Raw genomic sequence first — 22,686 nt, forward strand, 5'->3', positions numbered from 1 at the left:
TATATTCATTATCTGGATTATTCTTCTTACTACTGTCTTAATTGTCTGATGGCACAGACAATTAAGGGGAATGGCGGGAGGACTAAACCTTTTTAGACAATAATTAAGATTGTCGTCCTGAAGTGCCTCGGCTAGTTTCGCTCCTACATTGAAAGGTCAGTGTCTCGGCTGCACTGAAATCCTTTGTTAGCTGTCCCAAACGGATTTGCGCTTGGTGAGCAGATGTGGCTGACATCGCCAGTAGCATGACCTTTAGTGATGGGAATGTCTCAGCTGTCTCCAGACCCCTTAACACATTCAGATGGAACCCCTTAGTGACTGCAGAGGGTGTTGAGCAGCACCCTGTCTCTCTCTCACACACACACACACACACACACACACACACACACACACACACACACACACACACACACACACACACACACACGTACACGCAGTAAAGCGAAAAACTATTCTGCAATTATGACATGCTGTTGCATGCAGCACACACACATCTCCTGGCTTCACATTCCCACTTCTAATATCATTAAACTGCACACCAACATTACCTTTCACACCAATTTTCTTCAAGGAATGCTGATAGTAAGAGTGCATTTATTTGTGTGGTTGGGTTTTTTTTTCTTTCTTTCTTTTTTTTTAAGACATCAAGGCTAATGCACATGTGTATGCGTTTCAGGTGGCGTTGTACAACACAGACCAGGAAGGGAGTGATAGTCCAAGAAGCAGCCTTAACAACAGCCTGTCTGATCAGAGTCTGGCCTCCGTCAATCTCAACAGCGTGGGCAGTGTGCACAGCTATACACCGGTAAGAACTAGGATGAATGTTGTTGAGAGAATTGTAGTCACTTTTATGGATTCAGCACTCTAAACATAATCTTAAATGTTCTCTTGATTGCAAAGTTTAACTTTCACATTGACTAATTTAGAAGGGCACTAAAGATAGACAAGCTCTACCTCCCCTCCTAAAAAACCCCAACAAAAAACATAAAACATCAAAAGTTAATGAGACCTGGGTTGGTTGATTCAAACAGCCATAAAACAAGAGGAAACACCCTCACCTGCAGCAGTGTATTTTAAAAAAAAAAAAAAAAGCTTTGGAAAAATACAGCAGCAGTTTTATTCCCTGCACTGTAAAGTCTCAGGAAATGCATTTTTCTTCTGTGGTGTTCATGCAGCACCACATGATCACCAAACACCTGCAACAAAAGAATGGGTTGCTACCCGCTCCCTGAGCCAGTCAGGCTTGATACAGATTTGACGTGGGCCGCGTCTTATTGAGGTTGACCTAAGCGGAGCCATAAAGACCTCGGGTTTATTTGCAGCAATTAATCTGCATCGTTCATGGGAACAAAGAAAAAACAATAAAGGTGCCAGGGCAGGTTGTTCCTGCTGTTCTGCAAAGAGTCAATAGTGTAGAACAGTGGGATTTTTTTTTTTTTGTTGTTTCTGGCTCTTACTGAATATTTGTAACAGGATATTTATATAAATTTGGTGTAATTGTTGTTTTTTGAGCACTAAGCACTTACAGCCAAATGATAAATTGTCATTGTGTTCATATTTTTCCAAGCCGTAGGAGAGCCGCAGTCGCTAAATGAATGAAAATGAAACACTGCCAGGCTTAGAAAGTGTACTGTATCCCATATTTTATCTGCTCAGAAAGTCCCTGGAGTCTTTCTTCAGAGGAGCCAGCCGTAGACGGTAATAGACCGAGGTTCAGGGTGGACATGAGCTGGAGTACAACATCAGGAAGGGGGTTAAGGAAAACAGAGAAAAATGTGCACGCTCCTGGAACCCAGACAAAGAGAAGTGCTTCCTCTGATGTCCTCCCACCAGAGATGCCCCCTCTTTGGTGTGGTCCTCCTGCATCCTAGAGCGCTCAGTGCTCCAGGCGCTGGGCATCGATCGGCTCAGCCTGATGGATGTGCTCGCTCTCTCTTCTCTGTCTCTCTCTCACTCTCACACACAGCCAAAGCAGCAGCTCGCAGTAAACACTCCGGCTTTATTATCACCTCTTCACTCTTAGCCTTGCCAGTCTGTGAGCCATGCGCTTCAGCAGCGTGCCCACATATTGGAAGAGGAAGATGTTATGATCAAAAATTGGACGTGAACTCTCTTGTAGTGCTAGCCCACAGTGGTAACAGGTCAGGTCCTACTTTGTGAAATAACCATGGTTTTGTGTTGCTGTACTTGCTGTGGTGAATCTCATAGATAAATTCTTAGCTGGAGGGGACGCTGCTTGCCGTCTCACACCCAGGGGCAGTGCATAACATTGACTGCCCACACAAATACATGGATAAAATGGCTGCTTATTTGTACAAGGTATTGCTATTGATTTTGTTTTAAATACATTTTGCTTAGCCACCTGAGTATTGGCTTTGTGTCCATTCGAGTTGCTCTCTTAATGTTGTGTGAGCCAAGGCGGTAAGCACTGACCTAGATTGTTGTGCTTCGCGTAATTGTTCTTTATATGTAACGTGACTGACACCCTTTCAGGCGGAAATAGACATTGTAGCCGTCACTCCTCAGAACAATTAAACCATGCATGTGTTTGAGAACTGCTTTATATTTGATGCGGTTCCTTGATAAGGTGAGCATGGTGTGGGTATCTTTGAAAAGTACAGGTGCTCCTCTACAGTATTCCCTGTAGCTTATACCTTAACCAGTGAAACATCAAACAAAGTGTTGGTCACTTTTGTAACTCTTTGCTGTCGTTACTCTCTTCATTTGTCCAGGTGACCAGTCACCCAGAGCCTGTGTCCCAGTCTATGAGCCTCCAGCAGCCTCCCCAGTCCCAGTATAACATGCCAGACAGGGACAAGCAGCTCTTGTTCTCAGAATTTGAAGATCTCAGTGCCTCCTTCCGCAGCCTTTACAAGTCTGTTTTTGAGCAGTCCTTCAGCCAACAAGGTAAGTGGGCTCACGGGAGCATCAAGTGGAAACCTAATAGAGGGCCTAAGCTTCAATCATCAAGGAACAGGATGATTCTCAGAACGATTTTCCTAATGCGGGTTTGTTCTTAACAGCTGGGGCTATAGAGAGTCTTTAGGCACTAATGAGGTTTACAAAGAATTGAGCAGGTTTTCAAACAGGCTGACGAGCCTATAGTGGAAATCTATACTGAGTATTTTCACGATCTTCTGCCAGAGAAAATGTAAAAACCACCTCATTTAATATACAAAAGCAGAGTCTGAGAGTCTGTGTATTTCATTAACCAACACAGGCTTAATTCTCCACACGTTTCTTCACGTTAGACAAATGCTGTCTGCATCTTGTCACATGTCAAGTTTTTCACATAGGGTATGTTTCATCAGATGAGTGGAAGAGGTTGCAGGCAGCTTAAGGCCTCAGTAAATCTGTTGGATTTGAGGTTCATTTGTCATAATGATGGGGAATTTGTATCATATAATACACGGTGTTGGATAGAGCACAGCTTTCCAAAGGGCTGTGAGTCCCTGCAGAACAAAAAGCAGTTTTGCTTGTAATCTGATTGACTGATAAACATGGAGCACTTGACAAGCGAGTTATGAGCAAAGTCGACTGAGCTTTCTGTGTATAACCTACTTTCACAAATCAAATGCATTTCATGCTAATGTTTTCAAAGAGTTCCTCTCCTTTAATCTATCATCTATGTTTCATTAGTTGAAAGTTGTAACCTTTTTTTATGTGCATAAAAGTGAAATCTCTTAGTCAGACAAGCTCTAGCAATTAAAAAGCGTAAATAATCGAGCTAGAGGATTTCACACTCTGCCGCTGTAGACAGTGAGCTAATTCACTGGCTTTGATAATAGGTAATGAGCTCGCATTATTATTCTGGTGCCGCGTTAATTGCTTTCTGTATTTCCCTCGTTGGACAATGGGCTTTCTGTGCCGATAAGAGATGCACCTTTGTCACCCCTGCAGTGAGTGTTACGTGCCGATTGTGGAGGTGCAGGGCTGGAGTCAGCTCTAAAAGCACTCCAGTGAAATAGGTTTACTGTGCCAAAGCTGTGAAGGACAGTGCCTCTTACGACCACTCCCCGGCACTCAGATGATTGCAGTTGGGTGTGCAGATGTTCATGCTCCAGTCATGTCTGCGCAGCGGCACGATGAATCTGTCAAAGACGGCGTAGCTGGAAAAGAGTGTCGACGGCAACTCGAGACAGCGAACCTTAGAATCAAAACTGGTGCTGAGTCATTCCCTGACACGATAAAATGGCAGCTGGCCTGTCTCACTACTTAAATACAGGAGGCCCCTGTCCCATTACTGTCAGATGCTAAGACTGATGACCTGAAGTAGATGTTTAAACATGTGATGGCTCCCGACTCTTATTTGTATTTCTGCTTAAGTGCCTTAAATGCATTCGATCCTGCAACCATGCGAGTGCATTTGTTTGGAAAATTTGTAGCAGCTGGAGCTACGGCTAAATATAGTTTCATTATAAATTAATTTTCCATTATTTTTAGATTTAGTGATTCCCAGGGGCCAGGGTAATGTCTACAAATTGCTTTTTGCTGTAATAGAAAATGGTGCAAAATCTAAACGTGGTGATGAGAAACATATAAAAGCAACACATCCTCAAAAGTGAGAAGCTGAAACAAGTACCTAAGTAAAAAGTCAAATTATATTGAGTTAATTGTTGAATAATTTTTCATAATTTTCCTTGTTCCTGCACTGATTGTCTTTGTTTTATTGTAAATACAATTAAAAATTAATTGTGTTAATAATTCTTTACTTTATTGATGTTTTATTTTTCAGGTCTGATGGGCATACCGGCAGATTCCTCCCAGCAGACCCACACCTCCTGCTCCTATCAGCACTCCCCCAGTGGCACCATTAGCTCTCAGAACAGCCTCTCAAACAACCAGTCTAACAACCACCCTAACAGCCACTCCACCAACAGTGGTCAGGTTCCCCTGTCCCATCCTGCCCAAGCCCACCCTGGCCACGGCTCGCCCCATGCGCAGCACCTCTCGCAGCACGGGGGCCCTCACAACCAACACAGCCAACACGCCCAGCACAGCCAACACAGTCAGCACCCACAGCACCAACAGCACTCCCAGCATCCTCAGCATGCTGCGCACTCCCAGCACGGGCAGCATCCATCGCAGCACCAGTCCCACAGCCAGCATCCGCAACAACACACGCCACACCCCTCTCAACACACACAGCACAGCCAGCACCCTTCCCAACATGGACAGCAGCACCAGAGCCTCTCCCACCAGCCCCATCCTACCCAGCAACAAATGGCCTGCAACACAGGTAAGGCCCTCTGTCTGTCACTTGTCTGTGGACCCAGCGTCGCCTCGTGTTGTTCACTCTTCATCCTGTCCATCACGCAAACCACATGTAAAGCAAAGACGGCGTGCTCACAGCTGAATTGGATTTCTTATCGGTTCTTTTTTTTTTTTTTTTTTTTTGTAATAAAGCATTGAGAAATTGTTTTAGATGTTGAAGACTAAATCATCTCCTGATTTATTATCTGTGCTGTTGAGAACAAAGCAGTGCTGAAGCCGGTGATTTCTGCAGCCTGTACAGTCACCTGGCACCTCCTAGTGGCCACACCACAGCACTGAACTGTTTAACAGCACAAAAAAGGGGTTTTATATTTGGCATTGACTTCTTATTCATTTTTCGGAAAAAAGACTGCCAGCAAAACCAAAAATGTGACTAAAATGACCTGACCTTTATGTGCAGACATTTTTGTTGTTGTCAGGAAATAATGGCTTGCCATCGCCAGACAAAAGCTGTTTTCACACAATGCACCCTTCAACCTTTTTTCGACATTACCCAACAGAGCTCCTTTTAAGACTGCAAATGTCCAATGCTGTCTGATCAGACATTAAATGATCTTTTTTTGTATGTATTTTTGGAGCGTAGTGGAGAGAAAACAGGAAAACTGGGAGAAAGGCAATAAATGGCTACGGGGCAGATTCAAACCTGGACTTCTGCATTAACCTTTTAGCAAACGGGTCACATGCTCAGCCCTGTGAGCTTAACCTACACCCCAGACATTAAATAGTCTTTAACCTGCTATCTCTCTATTACAATATCGCTGTGAGCCCGGAGCAAGTAGTTATCCTGAAAATCCTGAGCAAGAGGGTCATCATGTGTGCTCCCTCACTGCAGCCTTTACCCAGGCCACACCCTGTCCTAAACCAAACAATGAGACTCTCCTTATGTGTACTCAGACAGCTGCTCAAACCTCGTTCTTCCGATACTGTCCAGAGTTCATGTGTGAAAACGGCTCAGTCCCCAAAATGTGCAGTTGTAACTGTTACCTCACATTTGAGGTTTAAATTCCTCTTAACTGGTTAAAACTACAACAGATTAGCACTAAAATGTGTCATGTAGTCATGTACCAGACTTCAGTGTGCAGAGATTTCAGTCCTCATACCACATGGGCCCATATTAAATGGGTTGCAACTGGCCCTACTCAGTGAGGGGGAAACTCCATTTGAACCAGAAGGGGAGGCAGACACGTTCTGCCAGAGCAAGTGCTTCTACAATTATGACTGAAACTGTATTTGTCCCTGGCGTGAACTTGGCATTGGAACCAAAATCACATGACTTTGATCTCTTACCTTGTAATGTTACACATAGTATGCTGTGTGTGTTGCAGGTTTACTGTCTGACTGGTACCCAAATCTGGATGCACTGAAAGAAAGCTGTCGTATTGCTAGCAGCTATAACTGGGCTGATGTCGACCTTTCACCTTTCCAAGGTGCGGTTTGGTCACTACAAGTAGATCTCAATCCATTTGCAGTTATTAAATTTGATAAGTGAAGAATTTATAAAAACCTTTTGCTGTCAGATTTACCTCCTGTCTAACATGTATGCAGTCAGAAGATTTAAAGCTAGAAGCTGACAGTACAGTAATGCCCCAGCTTTTGATTGAGTGCTCAAATGTTGACTCTGTGGAGTTGATTACCAGTTTAATTAAACTGAGCTCTTCAATTAAATAACACTGCCTTCAAGTTTAATTACCAAAACACCAAGCTCAGCAGGTCAGTTTATCCAATTACAGTCTAGGATTGCAAGGTAGGATGTTTTTAAATATCACCCACTGAAGGTTACTGACATAATGAATATATATTGCAGCAAAGTTTTTGCTACTTGTTTGTAAATTAGTTTGTCATTTACTAAAATTTATATTCTGTGGAAAGTCAACTGGAGCGGTTTCACACATTTCATTGTCACAAAATTTTATTTTAAGTCAGCTAAGTCCAGCACCACCTGCTTCTCGTGTGCTAAAATGTATGTTTTATCTTCCCAAGGACTGAGAGAGAGCATGAGACAAGCAGAGTTGAACAACTGGTCTCTGGAACCCACCCAAATCGCAGACCTCTGCTCATCCATCAACCAGTTTTTTGCCCGCACTGGCGTGATCCAGCCACAGGGGCCAGTGCAGCCTCCCGTTTGCCATGGCTCCATGCACACCAACAAACCCAGCCAGCACCTCAACGCAGGTTAAACAGCTGATTCTTAACCTTTCAGCCCTAATCGGAGATCATTGTTGGCGTGTAAATGTGCATGTTTGTGGGTCTGAAATGACTATCGACTCAAAAAGAGTAATCTGTATGTTTCCTTTGTTTGGAAATCCAGTAATCTGTGTAATGAAAGATTCATCCAATTATATTTTGACCCTTTTCCTTGATTAGTTTAGTTTGTATTTCATTATACAGTATATGAATGCTTAATTGCTTAAACATCAGCTTTCATGAGGAGGTCTTTTTGCCGTTGCACATTAACAATTGTTTATCTGGAAGATTTTTCCTCCTTCCAAGTCAATCTCACAAACAGTTTGCCTGTCTTTAAGGACAAATATAGATTTGTTAGCTGTGAAGCACTGGTTTCTACACCAATAATAAATATAACTTGACCTTAGAGAGGAAATAATTCACAAATGGACAAAAGTACCAACACTGGCACTAAACTAGGAGAGTGCGAACACTACCCAACCTTATGAACTTTATAGTGTAGTTACATTTAGTTGCATGAGTTATAATAATAACGATGATAATAATAGCAATAATAATAATAATAGCAAGCAGCTTGGCAGCACAGTGGTGTATCAGACGTCTCACAGTAAGAAGGTTCTGTGTTTGAACCTGTCAGAGGACACGCTTGTCAGTTTAATTGGTGATTTTAAAGTGGCTGCTGGTCTAATGATAAATGCGTATGTTTCCCCGTGTTAGCCTGTTAAAAAAAGACACTGTGCCAGGATGAGCGAGGTTAGCCAGGGGTGAAGAAGTCTTCATGCATGGAATAAACTGGCACTGGATCAATCATAAATGTCTAGACCTAGTTCAATAAGGAGAGATTGTCTGGAAGAATTGAAGATGATTTATTGAGATATATACATTTTGATTAATAAGCTATTTGGCGATTAGACTCCGATGAGCAGAACTGAGTCCTAGCATGGATAGAAACTGGGATGGGAGGCTTGGATGGGGCTTTGAATGACCAGGCTGAGGTGGGTAATATGAAAGAGAGTCTGAAAGGAAGAATGACAGACGAACACTGAGATTTAACTGGTGGATGGCAGCAGGTGGCTGTCTTTCCCTGTTTCTTCCTGTTAAATGGGAGTTCTTTCTTCCCACTATCGTCAAGTGCTTGCTCAAAGGGGGTCATTCAATTGTTTGGGCTTTTGGTCTTTTATTGTATGGACTTTACCTTACAATATAAAGTGCCTTTAGGCACTCTATAAAAAAACTGAATGAATTTTGAACCAACTGATTGATTCAAGGAGCGCAGAAAAGAAAATGATTGGAGTATTGGGAAGGAGGAAGTGACCTAAAGAATAGAGTAGGAAACACTCAGGAAAATCAGGCAGATGAGTGAATGCAGATCTTCCTTATTGAACTTGTGTGTAAGCTTGATTTGTGTTCCTCATAGTGCTATCAGAGGAGTAAAACAGTAATTCCTCAACCTACCTGCACAATGCTGTGTAGTTTAAAATGTAGTTTTACTTGAAACAAAGAAGCTCTGATAAAGTTTTAAGTTGTAAATTTTAATTATTTATTGTCAAAGTTCCTGAAATTTACCCACAATTTAAATTTGGGGTAAAACGACTGTTTCCTAAAATGGAAATAGTGGCCAAACTGGAACATTTTGAAAGTGGCTAGTGAGGATTTTCAAAATAATAGGTCCAGAGTGGCAAACATGCACATTTTGGTGCCTGTGTCCACTCAGTGTTCATTCTCTCCTTATTTTATATGACTAATTTTAGTGGCCTGAACAGATAAGAAGATAAAACAAAGGTTATTTGTCAGCAAAGGTGTTTTCCATCTGGTTTAAAAGATCTTTTAAATAAAGTTTTCATTTTTCTCAGCAGGAAACCTGTACATGGACTCCAGACAAAGTATGTCCATGATGGTTCCTCCAGCATATCCCCACATGCCTCCCATGAGCAGTGCAGGACCCACTATGACAGGTGACATATAGCCACAGCAGAAGCATGGATGAAATTATTCTTCATAACAGTTTTCTTACCTCAGTTTGAATGTTTTGGGTTTTGTTTGTTTCTTTTTTGTTTTTTAAGCACAAACGAACACTTCCTCTGCTCTTGCTCTCCAGGACACCATGCACAGATGAACCAGCAGCACATGATACCTGCCAGAAACTTCCAGATGCATCGCATGCAAGCTGACGATATCCAGGATGATTTTGATTGGGACTCCATTGTCTAGCTGCTAAAACTGCTTCTCGCAAATACACAGGAGCGAAGGGAGGAGATGGAAGCCAGGCTGAGCTGAAAAGGCCGCAGGTGGAGGAGGCCAATGTGGGTGGACTGCAGAAGAACATTTGAGAAGCTTTGGTGGAGAGACGCAGAATTCAGACTTCAGAGTCCTGACAGTTTAAAACAAAAACAAAACAAAAACAAAAAAATAAAAGCAAAACATAACTAGAAAATGTTACTTTGAAGACAATCATATTTAGTCGGACATTTTAAAGTGATTGCTTACAAACTTGTGTAGAAGCAAGTTGAACACATTCACGTCTGAACCACGTGCTCCTCAGCCAGCCCTCTCCCCGTCCCTAGCGAGCAGCCTTCCAAAGTCCGAGCCCCCTCCCCCCTCCCTCCTCCCCTCCTCCAGCCTCCTGCTCCGTAACCGTTATGTGATTTGAGCGGCGTGTTCAGCTTGTAATTCTTCTCGTGTTGACCTTGGCCTCAGCTGCCTCTTGGATGAGTTTCTCTCTTTATTTTTTCTTTTTAAATTGTTATTTTCTTCTTCTCCTTTTCTTTTTTTTAAATGAAACACAAGCCGTCGCTGTGAGTGATGTCATGGTGTTTGTTGGTCACTTTTCGGAGCAAGTTGTCCCGCTGTGGCTGAATCAGTGGTTAAAGATAGGTTTACAAAAAACAAACAAACACAGGGTTTAAAATGTGTAACCAGGCTTGATGTTAAACAAACCAGAATAGAAAACAAGAGGGAGATCACGGAAAGTGTCGTGATTTATTTTCTTTTTTTAATGTTTTTGTTTGTTTGTTTTGTTTTTTTAAAGCCAGCCAATGTGATCAGTCTCACTGCATTAGACGAGTTATGGGAGTACAGCAACTGTCTTTCTTTATTTCTCTGTCCCAAGCACTTCAAGATGAATGAATGAGTGGAAGATGATAGCCGAGAGAAGTCAGATATTAGTTATTTTAAAATTCATTCAGCCCAGAGTTGATTTAAGCTCTCCGTTTGCATCACGTTTGTTCATATTTGGCTCTTCCATTCTCATTAAACAAGTTTTAGGCTTAAAGTTTGAACAGCAGCTTTCAGGCCAACTTATTACTGAACATTAACGGTAACAATATTTGCATGTTGGTCAGACAACAAGGAGCTGCATACAGTAATGTTTACGATGTGTGAACTCTAAAGTGTCCTGTTCAGTTTAAAAAAAAAAAACAAAAAAAACATGGGGGGGGACTGAAATGTCCATTAGTTATATTTTGTAAACAAGACATAAGCTGAAGTCTTTAAACGAAACACTTCTACTATGGAGGATTTAATTGTTAATTTTCTTCCTGAGAGTTAATTGAGTGCATTGTTACCTTAATGTAAGGGAATACAAGGAAAATATTAGTCCAGTTTCAAAGGTACTAAATCGGTCGCGCTATCATCATCACTTTATTACCTTGAAATTTTTGCTATTTGCTCAGATTGAGTGAGAGTTTTTTCTCTCTTAGCAGGTTGTGATCGAGGGTTATGACCTGATAATGAGCGAATGGCAGATCAGTTTTTTTCTTTTGGAGAGAGCTGGGCTGCAGTCGCACAGGCCTAAAGACCGGTCGGAAACTCCCTGGTAACCACCAGTCACTAAGGAAAAATACATTTTTGCTAGGGGAAATCAGCCACAAATATGAGTGCTGTGCTGTGCAGAAAACCTGCTTGTGATTGCTTTTATCACCAGCCGTGATCGCCTGCTGTTTGCACGGAAAATGCCAAGTACTCACTAAGTGTGCGATGGAAACCAGAAATGGAGACCATTTGCTTTCATAGTAAAAGTCTTTTGAAATATGTTTGTTGGGCCTGTAAGGCACAATTTTTGAGTGTTCACAGATACCGCAAAGGCTCTCAACTTGTTTGTTGGCGTCTTCCATGCAAACTACGGGCGACCACGGCAATCTGATAACAACCACAGCAATGCTTTTTGGTGGTTTTTGGCGGAGCACCCTCTTTGCAACTGGTTTCACCATGCGACAGCCAACAACCTCGAGAAATTACTCACCAACTGGTTGTGGAATGCACAATTTTCCATAGTGACCAGTGGTTTCTATGGGGTTGTTAACTGGTCTGTAAGCTTGTGTAACTGGCACCTTAATCTTAAGCTGCTGGGCGTGGGCTCATATTTACTGCACACACATAAGAGTCTAATTCTGGCAATAAGCATATTTCCTAAATTGAAGAATTAGTCCAAACCATAGATTAAATGTTTTGCTGTAGTAACAAGTAAACTGTAGAGATGCGATTTGGATAGTAACGGTTTCAATTCTTGCTGACTTGAAACAGGTTATTAAAGTAAATTGTATTTTGAAAAACAAACGATTGAAACGTAACACGGCCTTCTCAAAGAGAAACAAATCTGATCAGCAGAGCAGACATGGCATTTTCTTTTCTTTTTTTTTTTCCTTCTTCATTGTCACTTCTGATGTTTAAATTTTTTTGGAGGATATTAATTTTTTTCTTTAAACTGCCCACAGGTTTTTTTAATAGAGATTTTGCTACTATACAATCATAACCGAATGAGAAATGTGACTCATACAGTATATATGTGTGCTGGTTATAGAGTGAGTGTGTGTGTGTGTGTGTGTGTGTGTGTATGTTTGGTTTTATTGTAATTTTAGGGCTATGATTGATTACTGCAATCATCTCTATGCTATCTATGAGCACAAAGCAGATGCACACAGTGCTTAAAGACTAGATTTGACTTGGACTTTTTCTTGGAAAAGGGTTTCTGAAGCACAGAACAGGGAAATTGGTGGTTCTGGAAACCTGTCCACTGTGTCCTGTAACAAGTGGCTCCTTAATCAGACAGGCGCTGAACTTTAGAGACACTATGGTTTTTTTTGTTTTTGTTTTTTTCAAGTCCTTTGCACACTTTTTGTTTACTCATCTGATTGAAGCTGCAGAGAACCGTGTGGATCGAGTAATCATTCTTATTAGTTCAGTCATTCATTCACCTATCCATCATTTCACTTTTAGTCTTCTGACATCTAGAAATATTGAACAGGATTATTTTTGTCCTCTGTACATCTATGACACTATATTTTGGGAAGTTGAAATTGATACCAACCTTAATTAAATATGGTAAATATGAAGCTACCGAGACACAGAAATGCTGGTAGTTACACAATATTTTTGCATTTTTGTACATATTCCCAGTTTATGGAGCTCAGATAATTATTACAGTTGTTTTGCACCAAAAGAAATTTTGTTACTTCTTGTCCAACACCTTTTTTAGAAACGTTTCACAACTTTCTGTCTCCTCCTGGGTTTTGCAACATCATTCATTGCTAATGAAAGATTTGTTGCACTACTTTTTTTTTTCGTAGTTTGCTGTGGTCAAAGGCACTGCAATTTTAGAAATGCCAGCAAATAGAAAAACGCTGCTAAAGCACACAAAACACAACTATAATAGAAAAATACCACAAAAGATTAAAAAAAAACAAAACTCCCAAAACGCAGTGGAAGTGTTTTTGGGACATAGTAATGTGACGGAACAGCTGCAGCAGTGACAAGCTGACAGTAGATGGCTAAGAGTAAACGTGTATCTACAATATTAATTGAATTCACATCAGTTTTATATATATATTGCGCCACACAACAACAGTCGCCTTAAGGTGCTTTATATTGTAAGGTAAAGACCCTACAATAATATAGATTAAGACCCCAACAATCATACAACCCCCTCTATGTGCAATGACTTGGGAACATTGGGAAGGCAAAACTCCCTTTTAACAGGAAGTAACCTCCAGCTGAACCAGACTCAAGGAGGAAGGCCTTCTGACACAAAAGGCCTGCGGAAGAGAATCCTATAATGAGTCACGTGACACATTAGCTGCATCCTTTTCTCCCTCACAACACCAATGAATCCTCCGCTTTTAAACACGTCTCGGTGCATTCGGCCTGTTTTGGTTTCTGTCACTTCTGCAGCTGATCCTTCACATTATTTTCTCCCTAAAAGCGTTTGGGCTGTGTTTTGAGATTTCAAGATTTTTCTTTGTGCCGGTTTTCTTAAGTTGCAGTGTGTTTGACCTCTCAGGGCCACTGTATAAATCCTGCACTCTGGCATCATATTTACCATATGGACGCGTAATATTCTCATCAAACCCAGCTAGAAAGTGGAAGAGATGTCAAACTATCCCAGAATTTCAAACGATTTCTTCAAGACAGTTTAGCAAGAAAGACTGCAGTAGTAGGCATAGTTTTGATTTTATACTTGGAAGACAATCATGGATTCTTTTTTATGATTTTATGATATTGCGAAATGTTTTTTCTTATTGTGTAAAAAGGCACTTTCAAGTCTCTCTTTTTTTTTTCCCCCAAATTGGATGGTGGAAAGCCATGCTTCTGAATACATAGGTGTGTTTTTGTTTTTTGGATCTATTACCAGCCTGGTTTTATACTGTAGACCTTCTATTAAACTGACCAGAGCTGCACTGTGCAGAAGAACTTGAGTTCTTTTCTTTGAACTAATAATACTGCCATTAATTTTTATTTTTATTTTTAAATTGTTGTTGTTGTTTTTTTAAATTTCAGCTATTATTTTGTTTTGTTTTGTTTTTTTCCCCTGCCAGTCACACACCTGTATACTTTTGCATCATTCTTGCCATGTTCCTTTTCTCCCTTTGTTTATCAAATGTCTGCTGATTGTGGAGGATCGCTTTATTCAACTGCCGGGAATTTTCAAAATTAGGACTCAGACAGGACGCTTAAGCCACCTGAGTTAACCAGTTCATGACTCTTTTGGGTGAGTGTGGGCCAAAGGACTGCAACCGAAGACAGCAGCAACAAAATAAAAACAAAAAAGGAGAATCGTGTTTGTTCTTTGATGATCTTAAGGACCTGAAATGGAGAACATCCAGCGAGCCGTTGGTTGGAGTGAAAATGGAGTGTTTCGTTTCTTCCAGGCGAAGACGGTGAACACGTATAGTACTATAAAAGCACATCATCCAACAGGAAAAGCAGAAGATTTGATCGAGCGTGGATGAAAGGGAAAAGAAAACGGTGTTGACAATGACTGGATCACAATCAGTTTTACATTATGTCTGAGTGAGTGTGTTCGCTTGTGGGAGTTTAAGTTCTATTTTTTTTTTTTTTCCCAAGATGATGATTTAAGTTTTTAAATACCGCTGGACATGTACCTGCCAGAGAGATTATTATTATTATTATTATTATTATTATTGGGGGGAAAGATAATGGGGAAAAAAAAGTCTTGTTACAAAATGGGAGAGAACTGCCAACATCTACTGCTGATTGGGGCCTGTTTTATTCAGTGCTGGTGTTGTTGTGCTTGTACATATATGTCTTCAATCATCCCCCCCTTCCCTTTTTGTTTTTTTTTCCCCCCTCTTGGGGGTGGGGTATCAAGGCAGAGGGTGGGTCTTATCCATGAATGAGGAAGGGAGAAGAATAGAGTATTTTGTTATTGTCCAATCAGAGGGTGACAGTATGTATATATCTATATTGTATATATGTGATAAAAAAAAAATGCGTTGGCTTTTTGTGTGACACTACCTTTTACTTGTACTATGGTTCTACATTCAGTGTTTCAGTGTTGATAATATATATTTGGTTTGTGTTTTTATTTTTCCGTTTTTTTGATTTTGTCTCTGTCATTTCTTGTAATTTTTTTCCCTCCTATATTTGTCTTCGTTTTTGTTTATTGCACGGTTTATTACTTTTGTTGTCCGATGAGGTGACACAGCTACTCTTTGTATTCGTTTAGTGCTGTAAAATAACTCAAGTGTTATTAGAATTGTCGATACCACCGCCCACCCCCACCCCCTTCCCCAATATGCATGAATGGCACTTAAAGAAATAAAATATGGTAACTTCACTGTGGAATAATGTGCTGTTTGAGCTTTTTCTGAAATCTTAAAGCCCGTAGGAGATGAGTTCTTTTTATTTACAATAAATAATCTGAAGACCTTTGTTTTACTTGCCACATAATTTGAGCAACTTGTATCACTTGTGTCCCAAGTGATACAAGTTCAGTCAGTTTCAATTATATAGTGCCAATTGACAACATCAGTAAGCCCATTTGACCAAATGGTGACAATGGGAAGAAAAAAACTCCCCTTTAACAGGAAGAAACACTCAGTGCGTCATGAGAGCTGAACTATCGTCATGTTATGTGCAGAAGTCTCAATCAGACCATGGAGAGCAAAGATCTCCCAGCGCCACCTGTAAAGCCATTCTGTTGTCTTGCTGTTGCCTAACTAGTGCATCTGTAACACACCTGCATTTATATATATCTGTAGTCTCAATGAACACTCACAGCAATATTTTAGCCACATGTTCATACAGTGTTTTATTCTATACACTGCCAGGCTCATTTCGATCACCACCACGACCTAACGTGCATTTTTGGGGGTTGAAAGCAGGAGCACCTGGAGGAACCCCGCACACTCTCAGCAAGGACATGCAAACTCCATAAATCTCTTCCTAGGGTTCAAACAAGAAACCTTCTGCTACACACTGCACCACCATGTCACACTACTGTCATCACTTTTGTTTTGCACCAAAGCAGGTGAACTGCATTCAGATTGGTTTATGCTTCTTACCTGGATGCACTGATATCCATGAAGTTGACCTGACTTGGTGTTTTATACTGTGAGGATTAATTTTATGAGCGGTGCATAAGCTATGATAAAAGAAATGTAGATGAGAGCAACTTGCAGACACACAGAAACTTCTTTACACTCCCAAAGCAGAACTGTCAGTGTAAAGAGGCCATTGGTTTAATGTGGTCTAAATGTGAAGGGTAGGATATGCTCATTGCCCATCAGAGTTTTATCATTTTTCAAACTCTACTTCACATCAAGGAAGTTTTAAAGGATGATACATCTTTACATCAAGATTTATGGGAATACCTAGAATTAAAAAAAAAAAAAAAAAAAAAAAAAAAAAGCTGTACAATTGGCTGAATGTTGTATGAGCAGGAAGAGAGTTTCACTATAAACAGACAAAACAAAAATTATTACAGCAAAACTTTATTTTCTATGTAATAAAGTAAGGGAATTTTACTGTTTCTATACGCAACAACAGCACTTAATAGTTGTAGTATGTAAAAAATATTTTACTTTTCTGTATACAATGTATAAAATTTCTGTATAAAATATTTACATTTTTCTGTATTTGTAGCCTAAATTCAATTTGCTCTCTTCATCAACTGTGACAAGACGTCACCTTTTCCACAATTTTCATTTGTCTACTTGTAACCGACCTTTATAGGTGTGCTGGTGTATTCCAGAGTTATTACAGTTTTGCATTTTCTCATTAGTTTTTTAATTTTTATTTTGTCTTGACTTTAATTTTTTTAGTTTAGTTTCAGTTAGCATACAGTGTGGATTTTCTTGTTTCTGTTTAGGTTTTTATCTTCTCAAAATGTTTAATTTTTATTAGTTTCAGTGTTCAGTTTTAGTCTTTTTTTAAATTATTATTATTGTAGGTAGGACGTGTCAGAGGCATATAGGTATTACAATAAAAACACTGAAAGCAGTTGGCTCAGTCTTTTACACCTCCAGAGTCTCAATAGATGCGTCCATCAATGCCTCATCACGCAAGCTACAATACATTTTTTACCAAACTAACAAAAGCTTAAACTACGTAACTTTCCTGTGTATTTCAGAATTTTTTTTTTCATATTCACTAATTAATTTCAGTTTGATTTAAAAAAGAAAATTGTTGCAATTTCTCATCATTGCAAGTCCTTGTTGTGATTTGGCATTATATAAATAAAATTTAATTGAATTAATCACGTAATGATTAATATATCGTATTTGATATGTGAGTTTTTGTAAGGTTTCGGGACTTCTGCATCAACAGTGTGATCCCCACTGAAAATGTAAATAAAATGCACAATTACATTTATGATGAAAATTAAAACTCATATATGGAAATTACTATTTATTTCATTTAAAAAATGTTATTTCATGGTTCTGACATCAAAGGTTTATCACTGTTCTCACCAACGCTGGAAACCACGTAACATGTTCACAACAATCAAAGTCTAAACACAACAAAAAATTAACATTTTTAATTGAAAATTATCAAATGAATCTATTCAACCTAAACATTTCAATTTCTGTGTGGTTTTACATTTTCATACCATAAATAACACTCCAAAGTATAGGACTATTAAAGGCATCAGCATTTACAACTTTTAACTCTATTCACAAAGATGGCTACATTACTTACAAAATCACCCATGTTTTTATGTTACAGAGTATTTTTAATATCTTAAAAATAAATTTCATAGCCGGGTAAAAGGATGTATGAGTGTTGTTCTTTCTCTGCCGTGGAAAGGGAAAAGACACCAACAACATGTTGTAAATATTTGTTCAAGCAGAGGTAAGTTGTAGATTGCTTAGAAATTGCTTTTTAACAGAGCTGATTATAAAAAAAAACCCAAAACATTATGTATGTTTTTGAGCTGTGATATAGTTCATGTGATCAAATCTCAGGAGCTTTGTCTTTAAGCACGCAGCCCTCCATGTAGTCTACATGCAGTGTGATACTTCACATTATCCTATAGGGATCACACAGTATATGCCACACCTTTATAGGATCATTTTTCTGGCTGGAGTAGGTTCATGTTCAAAGTTTCCCCTCCTGCTGTTGACTCTGTGCCCAAATGTTCATATAAATGTAGCACATGAGTCAGACATCTTTGCTCTAAACTGTCTTCCCATTAGTGATGTGTCGGTCGCGAACGAAATGGCTCTTAGAGCCGGATCTTTGACGTGAACGACGCGAGCCGGCTCCTTATTGCGAGCCGTGGGGTTTTTTTTTTCCTTCTCTCACCCTCTCTCTCTCGCACTTTTTTCCCGCTTCACTCCGCATGCGAGCCTTGTGCTTTGCGCTGGAAAGAGGGGGTTGGGGCGGTAGTTACACTGGCAGTAGCACAGGAACAGAGCGGGAGGGAGAGAGAGAGAAAGAGAGCCAGGGACAACAACGTCACATTAGAAAGGTATAGTAATCACCCACAACTATTTTCAGTTGCAGATGATAAAGGATTCAGAAAGTTTATTCATGCAGGTCCATATGACAGAGAATATGCATCTTCTTTTTGTTTTCAAATTTTAATTTATATTTAATTGTGTTGTGGTCTGCAGTGTTTTGTGTTGTTTCACTTTAAATGTGTTTAAAAGGAAAAAGCTGAAAATTTAAATAGTTAAAAGTTGAACTGTGACTAGTTGGTTTTTGTATTATATGATTTATATATTACATTTTATGTGGAGTAAATAAATAAAAGTATATTTACGGTGGCCCCTAGAGACAAAGCACGTACAAACTCCAAAACACGTAAAAACTCCAAAACATGTACAAAAGACAACAGAGGTGCTCCAGGATGCTACGCGCAGTGTTGAGCTTTTGTTACCTAGAGGCTACACAAGCCAGCAAGTACCAACGGCCGGATTTGGTGTGTGGTAGTAACAGGTAAATGAACTTTTTTTTTAAATTATTTGAATATATATGAGTGCTTGTGTATAAATACACAAACCATACACATATGCTTTCAATTGTGTAATTTAAGTGATCTAGGTAGCTCTGTTTTGGAAGTTCAGTTAACGCTAGAAATGTGCTTTGGAGCTTGTATGTGTTTTGTCTCTAGGGGCCACCATATATATTTATATATAAACATATATAAATAAAACCACTTTTTTTTTTACATTAGTAATTCCTTTTGTGCATACTTTCATATTATTGTTAATAATAAATTATTTAAAGCAACAAAACAACGTGAAGAGCCGGTTCGGAGCCGAAAGAGCCGGCTCTTTTTAGTGAGCCGAGCCAAAAGAGCTGGTTCTCTAAAAAGAGCCGGAAATCCCATCACTACTTCCCATGGTGGTCACTTAAAGCTCTGAACAGACTCACAGAGCCATGATGTGAAAACATTTCAAAGCCACCTTAGAATCTACCTCTCTGAAAAATACTGAATTCAATTCAATTCAATTCAATTCAATTTTATTTATATAGCGCCAAATCACAACAAAAGTCGCCTCAAGGCGCTTCATAGATACAGAGAAAAACCCAACAATCATATGACCCCCTATGAGCAAGCACTTTGGCGACAGTGGGAAGGAAAAACTCCCTTTTAACAGGAAGAAACCTCCGGCAGAACCAGGCTCAGGGAGGGGCGGCCATCTGCTGCGACCGGTTGGGGTGAATGCATAAAGTTATGTAAATGCAAAATACTGTTAAAAGAAATCCCTGGTGCTGCATGTTATTATTCAGTTCTCTCCTGCTGTTATTACAGTTGTCGGTTAGTGAGGGCAAACCTGTGTTTGATGTTACATAACAGGTAGATTGTGAGTCAACAGAATCTCGGGCAGGAAAAGGCAAGTGTTGCTTTAGGTATTATCTACCTATGAATAATAAAAAAGCAATAATATGCATTCAGTTTGGAAACTGACCTCAGCCGGCCCCATAAATCAAGAAAAAAACCTGCCTCGATTAACAATTCAGCCAACAGCACACACACTTCCACACAATAAAACAACACTTCAGACATGTACACTGCCAAACAGCAGATGACTCTCTATTATATTATTCATATTTATCTATCAATAAAATTGAGACAAAGAGTTACAGATATGACTCATAGGCCTGTTTCTAAATTCAGATTAAATTCTTGAGAAACATGGTGCAGGTAACACCTTGGCCTTGGGTACAGCTTGGAGTCACTTTGACCAGGATGTATCGTTTATCTGCATAACAGTCTCAAAATAGGAAACTTCCTTTCTCAGAGTGATGCTGAAGAAACGAGTCCATGCACTCGTTACATCTGGCTGAACACTGAGATTGTTCTAATGGCTGAACCTCATTTACCTTTCAGCTAAGTGAATATGTGGAGCTATGATCAGCAAAATATAACTGAAGTATAAAAAATAACAATAGTAGAACAATGCATTAATGTGTTTGCACCATTTTTTTCTGGTGGGTGGAAATAGGGATTATCTATAATTATATGACTTCATAAAAGGTGTTGGGCAGTTTAACTCTTTATCCCTCAAAAGTATACTAGGAGTAGCCCAAACTGACTGCTTGCTGTCATATTTCAGACCTGCCTATAGAACAAAATGACTGGGTTTGCATTAGGGGATAGTGACTGTGGTCTATCCCCTATGCAGCTACCCTTAAAAAAATCAGGAAACTATTGTAATGGTCATCAAACCACAACTTTACAGAGCTCTCAAAACTTGTCTAGGGAAGGTCATCAAATGTCATCCTTATGGGAGAAAGGGTTAAACCTTAAAAATCATAATATTTAATGCAGTAATTATACATTTCAATAAACTATAATTTATAATGCAGCTATAGCTGTGCAATGAATGCACATGAGCAAAAAACAGAATATTTTCCTCTGAAATATGAAGTTGCAGACATCGTTGGCTCATAAATAAAATATAAATAAAATAAAAAAATAAACTTGCCTCATAGAAATACTAATGTGATACAACTAAACTGTGCTTCAGTAGTCTTTCAGTTACTGATTCTGTCAAAGTTTAGCTGTTGGTTATTATAAGCAGAGATCATTGATTGAACAGGAGATAATAAACTGTAATAAATATTTGGCTATTTCAGAATTATGTAGGAGTGTGGGTAAATGGAAGCATTTGATAAGATTTTCTAAATATTTTTAATTAATCATTGTAGTTAAAGTTTAAAGCTGAATAAGCCATTTGACTGGGGGTCATTACATTTTTATTTTATTTATTTATTTATTTTTGCTGCAGGTATCCTGGATATTTTCTTTCACGTGGTCGTTAAAACACCTCTAATCACCAAATGTTCCGCTGATCCCGTCATGCACATACTCTGATCCAAGCACCACTTTCACGTGACTTTATGTGTATCCATGAAAGGATCTGACAGCTATGAAGAGGAAGAAATCATAGAAACAAACATCAAACAAAGCGTCAGGTATATATTTTAATATTTTCCTATCTGGTGGTTTATTATTGCTTTTTAAAAACCTTAGCTATGTCTGTATCAGGTGTCAAAATTTGCTCTTGTTATGCTGTCTTGCACTTTGCCATGATTAACTAAAACTCCCAAAACCTTTGAAATGACTGGATGCCATCCAGATGTTTCTAATTACATGTTCTGTCTGCTGCAATGTGAGAAATCAACATAACTAAAATGTCTTTCGTCATTTATTTATTACTGTCATCATTTATGCTCCATAGCTGCAGTTGTCTCTTTGAAATCCAGTCTTAGATATCTGCCCTCGTAGACTGATTACTTACAATAAACTGAAAGTGACAGTTTATCCATTTCTTTGTCAGTAATTATATTTCCCCTTAGTGTTGGCAAAGTGACAGCTTCCTCAGCTTGTTTTAAAGGTAAATGCTTCTGTTGTTAAAGTTAATTAAATCTGGCAGGATTTGTTCAAGAACACTGGAGGATGATGGACGAGGTGACTGAAAGATGTCATAAAAAGCAGGAGGAGCTGCAACAGCTGTCAGCATGGTGGACATGGGAACCGGGGTGGTGCAGGAGGTGTCCGTGGGGTAGTGGAGGTGAAGACATGAATCAGCACATCTGCTTAACGCACGGTCACCACGGGTGAAGAAGCAGGTGGAGTGAGGACCTGGATGACTCACAGTGTGACTCCTCTTGTCTACCGGCATTTCTGAGATATTTTAAACTAGATGAAATAGGTGGAAGAGGAAGTGCAGTTAAAATAGAAACTCTGGCTGAGTGTCCTGCGGTGAACTGAGTGATCAAGTAAAAGCATTGCAATTATGTGCACTAATAAGGGCACAAAGTCATACCTTAAGAGGCTGTCACACAGATGCTTTCATGATCATTAACAGCAGGGACGGTGTTACCTTTTATTCCTGTTAAAATTAGACAGAGACATCTACACTGTGCAGAGAGAGGTGGTAAATTTTCCTACACATCTGATCACAAGTGTTACAACTCAGCCAGTACTTATAATTTAAAGTGCTGCTCTGACCCCAGCCCAGTTCCATCTCCTACAGT

At 39.5% G+C, this 22,686-nt stretch overlaps 1 protein-coding gene across 3 annotated transcripts in view; it reads left to right on the forward strand.

Annotated features, from left to right (window-relative positions):
- foxj3 (forkhead box J3) overlaps positions 1-15,540 on the forward strand; it is a 91,499-nt gene extending 75,959 nt beyond the window's left edge. The window contains exons 6-12 of one of the 3 annotated variants that reach the window (XM_084928758.1): positions 677-805; positions 2,733-2,907; positions 4,736-5,239; positions 6,600-6,701; positions 7,255-7,446; positions 9,312-9,413; positions 9,557-15,540. In XM_084928758.1, the coding sequence (XP_084784884.1) occupies positions 677-805; positions 2,733-2,907; positions 4,736-5,239; positions 6,600-6,701; positions 7,255-7,446; positions 9,312-9,413; positions 9,557-9,669 (1,317 nt within the window). In that variant the 3' untranslated portion in view covers positions 9,670-15,540. The remainder of the gene's footprint in view (positions 1-676; positions 806-2,732; positions 2,908-4,735; positions 5,240-6,599; positions 6,702-7,254; positions 7,447-9,311; positions 9,414-9,556) is intronic. The other 2 variants (XM_084928759.1, XM_084928760.1) reach the window with 2 other exon arrangements.
- The last annotated feature ends 7,146 nt before the right edge of the window (positions 15,541-22,686 follow it).

Source organism: Perissodus microlepis, chromosome 5 (genome assembly GCF_051167445.1).
Source record: "Perissodus microlepis isolate ML-2025 ecotype Zambia chromosome 5, ASM5116744v1, whole genome shotgun sequence".
In the NCBI taxonomy this organism is placed as follows: domain Eukaryota; kingdom Metazoa; phylum Chordata; class Actinopteri; order Cichliformes; family Cichlidae; genus Perissodus; species Perissodus microlepis.